The 4,771-nt window shown below is 46.8% G+C and overlaps 1 protein-coding gene across 1 annotated transcript in view; it reads right to left on the bottom strand.

Moving 5' to 3' along the window:
* Window positions 1–1,710: 1,710 nt before the first annotated feature.
* LOC119362755 (zinc finger CCCH domain-containing protein 25-like) overlaps window positions 1,711–4,771 on the bottom strand; it is a 9,303-nt gene continuing 6,242 nt past the window's right edge. Inside the window, exons 4-5 of the mRNA XM_037628009.1 lie at window positions 3,221–3,475; window positions 1,711–2,573 (exon numbers count right to left, since the gene is read on the bottom strand). Coding sequence (XP_037483906.1) covers window positions 1,983–2,573; window positions 3,221–3,475 — 846 coding nt within the window. The 3' untranslated portion in view covers window positions 1,711–1,982. The remainder of the gene's footprint in view (window positions 2,574–3,220; window positions 3,476–4,771) is intronic.

The raw sequence follows: 4,771 nt of genomic DNA, 5'->3' as shown, positions 1-4,771 counted from the left end.
ACTGACGACGGCGAGGAGGAAGATGATATCTTCATGCCGCCGCTTCCGAGTTCTGCATCGTCCAAGGGCAAGAGTTTTGCATCGTCCAAGGATAAGAGTTCTGCATCCTCGAAGGGCAAGAGTTCTGCATTGTCCAAGGGTAAGAGTTTTGCATCCTCGAAGGGCAAGAGTTCTGCATCGACGAAGGATGACGATGATGCCTTCATGTAGTTTTTAAGCTGTATTTTTAGTTTTCAAGTACAGTTCTACCGTTTAATTCAGATGTACTTGCATTATTAGTTTGTGTTGTCTTATTGTAGGGCATTATGTTCTATCTTAATTTCATGTTGTAGTTGTTGCACGACGTTCGATAATTAGTTTGTATTATTAAAGTGTTTTTGGGTGGGGAGAGAAGGAAAAATTGTCGGGAAAGAAAATGACGGAAATAATTTATGGCGGGAAAGAAAATGCCACTTTTTATTCCAAAACTATATTTTTTTCGTCCCAATGCTTTGATCCGAGCAAGGCAAACTCATACCGACAAAATTCTAGGTGGGAAATACGCGTGATCCAAAATAGTGTAACCAGTGCATGCCTGAGTGCTGTCGCCCAGGCTGCAGCAATAGACTGAAGCAAAAGCAGCGTTGAGTGACTGATGCCGTCGCGTCCGCTCAAGCAAAAGGCAGTTGAGTCCCTAGGCAGCACCGCAGCGGAATCAGTGCAAGTGCATACAAAGCAGTGGCAAAAGCCAACTCCCGGGCAGTAGCGAATCATCGCGAATAAAGAAATAAAAGGCACAGATTCCCGCCCGTGAAAATCAGCATCGTCCACGCCTGGTAATTATCGCCGTCTGCCACAGCAAAGGATGCCGGGCATGCAGCACCAGCAACAGCGAGGCCGCCTCACGCAGTGGCGGCATGGCTCCCCGACTGGGCCCGCGCGCAGCAGGAGCTGTCGGTGTGGTAGCGGCAGCAGCAATGTTAGCCGCCTCATCTAGTGGTGGTAGGGCCCACCTGGCCCGGCCCATTCCGTCCCGGCGTGAGGCACTGTGCGAGAGACGTTTTACCCCGGCGGCCGCCTCCTGGCATGGCGGCAAGGCCCGCCGCCTCCAGGTGTGACGGCAGGGGCCACGTGTCGCCTGCCGCCACGGCCGAGGGTGTCCTTTTTTGTCAATTTCATTCGGAGGGGGTCTCTTTTGGCAATTTCAGTGGGCAGAGGGTCTCTTTCGACAAAAAATCATGACCCACACACACCCACGAGATTACTCTCCCAGCATCAAAACCCCTAGTTTCTTTGCGCCCGCGGTTATCTAAAGTTTCATCTCCTCGACAATCACGTTGAGCATGATTGTAGGCAGCACGCTTTTGTAGCGAAAGACCCGAGCATTTTGCTCATTCCAAACCATCCAGGAAACAAGTATTATGAGGGAGGCCATGGCTTTTCTATTCGGGGTGTTCATTCCGGAGTGGTTGATCCACCGATCCTTGACGGTTTGCAATTAAAGGAAGTTGTCACCTTTCACCTTTGTTTTTCTGTCTTTTTATAATTATTTTTTCATACTTTGTTTATACTGAACACTTGTTGAGTAATGATTAAATTTATACAGTGCTCTAATCGTGCCAGTTTTATGTTAAAATTACAGGACGGGGGTGCTAGTAGTGCTACAACCGATAAAACTTTCCATAGTGGTACAAGATTCACCAGATAAGTGTAAATAACAATAATGAACACTGCTGTGGAAACCAATGGATTGAGTTGAAACCCTGCAAAATCATCCATTGGCTAGTACTCCCTCCGTAAACTAATATAAGAGCGTTTAGAATACTAAAGTAGTGATCTAAACGCTCTTATATTAGTTTACAGAGGGAGTATGTTCAGAAACCTCGTAAATGAAAAGAACAAGCAAACACCAAAGGACTGAACATAATTGTTCACCTTGTACAAGTACAAACATCAACCAGATTAGAATAGCAACGGCAGCGCGTGCCCTGAAAACCCAAGTTTTATCTCTGCGATTTCCTGTACCATTCTTCCTCTTTGTCGCCTCTTCTCTCGTAACGGACACCAGAATCTTTGTCGTGCCTAGACCGCTTGCTCTCTGATCTATCTTCTCTTCGCCTGTCATCGCCCCTCTGCCTATCGCCTCTTGGTCTCTCGGGGGATTTCTCGTACCCGTTCCTGTCTCTATCTTTTATGTCTGATTTATCTTCTCTTCCCCTGTCATCACCTCTCTGCCTGTCGCCTCTTGATCTCTCAGGGGATTTCTCGTGTCCGTTCCTGTCCCTATCTTTTGTGTCTGATGATCTATCTTCTCTTCCCCTGTCATCGCCTCTCTGCCTGTCGCCTCTGTATCTCGCAGGGGATTTCTCGTGCATGTTCCCGTTCCTATCTTTTGTGTCTCTATCGCCATATATTGTCCTAGAATCTCGGTCCCTGTACAACTCTGATCTTGAGGATTGACCATCCCTATCCCCTGATCTTGCCTCTTCTTTAGTCCTGTCAGGGAAATTTTTGTGGCTCTTTGGTGGCTCATGGTCATGCTGCCGCCTTGCATTGCTGTCCTCCCTAGAACCTCGATCAGTGTTTGCATTTCTCTGAAAATATAATTCACGATCAGAATTAGTTGCCAAACAATGGCTTTTTACTGGAACGACTGAACAACATTACTGATGAACTATATGACAAGTATACAGGACCATATTTCCAGCCTGGCAACAATAGAAAATGCGCACTGATAACCATAAATTGGTAAGTTATTATTACATTCAGAGAAGCATGCAACATGCCGTATAAATATCATAAATCCTGTCCAAAACAACAATCTCTAGCATACAGCCATATCTAGCGCAATGCAATAAAATGGTGCTTGTGTTTCCAACAACAAATGTTAAAACCTCTGGCAATGTGGGAATGTTACTCCGAAACAACATATCTGCTACGGAGTTAATGAAATATATTTTGCAGATAATGGCTCGTCCAAGTGAAGTACATGTAAAAACATGACAGTAAAGGCCTTACTGTGATAAGCACAAGTTTTCAGCATATCACCTCGAGAAAATATCAGTAGAAAAATACTCTAAAGGATCGTCATGGCAAAATGATAACTCATTTTCTATTAATAACTATAAACTGGCAATATAACTTGTTCATACGCGAAAAAACTTCTCATGGAAATTAACACAAGCTATGTCGTTTGTTGCTTGTGTACTTAAATGGCTAAATGCACAAGCAGGACAGTTACCTGCTCATCATGTGAAAATCTGCAGGAAGCTCCGCGACTGCACTCGCCTTTCTGGAAAGCATAGCAGACGCCACGTCCCTGGACAGCTACCTGCTCATCATGCGAAAACCTGCAGGTATCTCCCCGACTGCATTCGCCTTTCTGGAAAGCATAGCAGACACCACAGGATTCCCCCTTATTTTGTGGACCACGGTGTCTGTCATGCTCCCATTTTGGGTCATCCTCCTTAGAACCCCAACCAGTGTTTGCATTTCTCTGAAATATAACCATGAACACCAGAATTAGTTGGCAATCATGACGGTTCAGTGGAAGAATTTAAGAAGGTTACTGATAAACTATAAGGCCTAGTACGAAGGGCAAATGTTTCCAGCCAAGTAGCATTAAAGTAACACATATATAATCCAATATTAGTGCTTGATTGTGCATTTGTAGAAGCAGATAAATGTTGCAGAAATAACAGTAAAATTGTCCCAAAGCAAATAAGCTATAGCATGTAACCAAACCTAGAACGAGTCAACAATAGCATAAATGGAGCATGTATTTGCAACGACTACTGTTTGTTACCCCCATTCTTTCATAGAATTCCGCAACATATGTTTTGGAAGGTAATAAGGTCATTTGACTGAAGTGAATTGATGACCACAACAAACGTAAGGCCTTACTGTGCAAGTATAAGTTTCCAGCATATCTTTATCTTGAGAAAATGTAGGTGCAAATTATACCAGACCGTTATTTCACCGACCATCTCCACTGCTATTAAAAGAGCGAACATAAATTTTCCTAAAGTCACAGAGCAAACTGTACACAGGATAACCAGGACCCTCCGATCAAATCAACTTAAATACATCCTACTGCCCATATTACGTCAATGGTCTGCCATCCAGATCAACGTCTCAGATCCAATGTTCTGCCGAGCAGACGCCGTGATCTGCCGATCCTCCCAGCGCCCCGCATCCCTGGATCCTCGCGGCCCACCCTGATTTGTGGATCGGTTTCCACCCGAATCATGCTTCCCCAACTCTTCTTTCTCTGGCCCCAGATCGAGAAGGACGGATCCGCAGCGAGGAGTCCCGGCACAAGGCGTCTTGGAAGGACCCCGAGTCCAGCTCCATCCCCTCCGCCCCTGGCCCCATGCTGCTGTAGCTGACGATCTGCTCTCGTTTTCGCAGCTCTGCATGACCACCCGACCGCCCCTTCCACCTCTTCGACTGCAGCCGCGCACACGCGCATTCCTGCCGCTTCCTACCCAGCGGCGGCTGCTGCCGCTGTTCCTTCCTTCCTCACCAATCCCTCCCGCATCGGCCGCCACTTCGACGAGGACGAGCGCACGCCCATCGAGCTGGCCCCCTCGCCGCCCTGCGCCGTCGCCCCGGTTGTTCCCCTCCATGCCGGTGGTGGCCCCCTACTGGATTTGGACCGGGTAACTCATCTCCGCCACCACACACCGATGCCGACGCGCTCCTTGGCGAGCTTTTGCGACCAGATCCTTGGTCCCATGCTTGTTGCCTGCGATGTTACATAGTTTACATATCCTTGAAAAATACGCATTCT

Source organism: Triticum dicoccoides, chromosome 2B, assembly GCF_002162155.2.
Source record: "Triticum dicoccoides isolate Atlit2015 ecotype Zavitan chromosome 2B, WEW_v2.0, whole genome shotgun sequence".
Taxonomy (NCBI): Eukaryota; Viridiplantae; Streptophyta; class Magnoliopsida; order Poales; family Poaceae; genus Triticum; species Triticum dicoccoides.
This window is presented reverse-complemented; position numbering and strand designations above follow the sequence as displayed.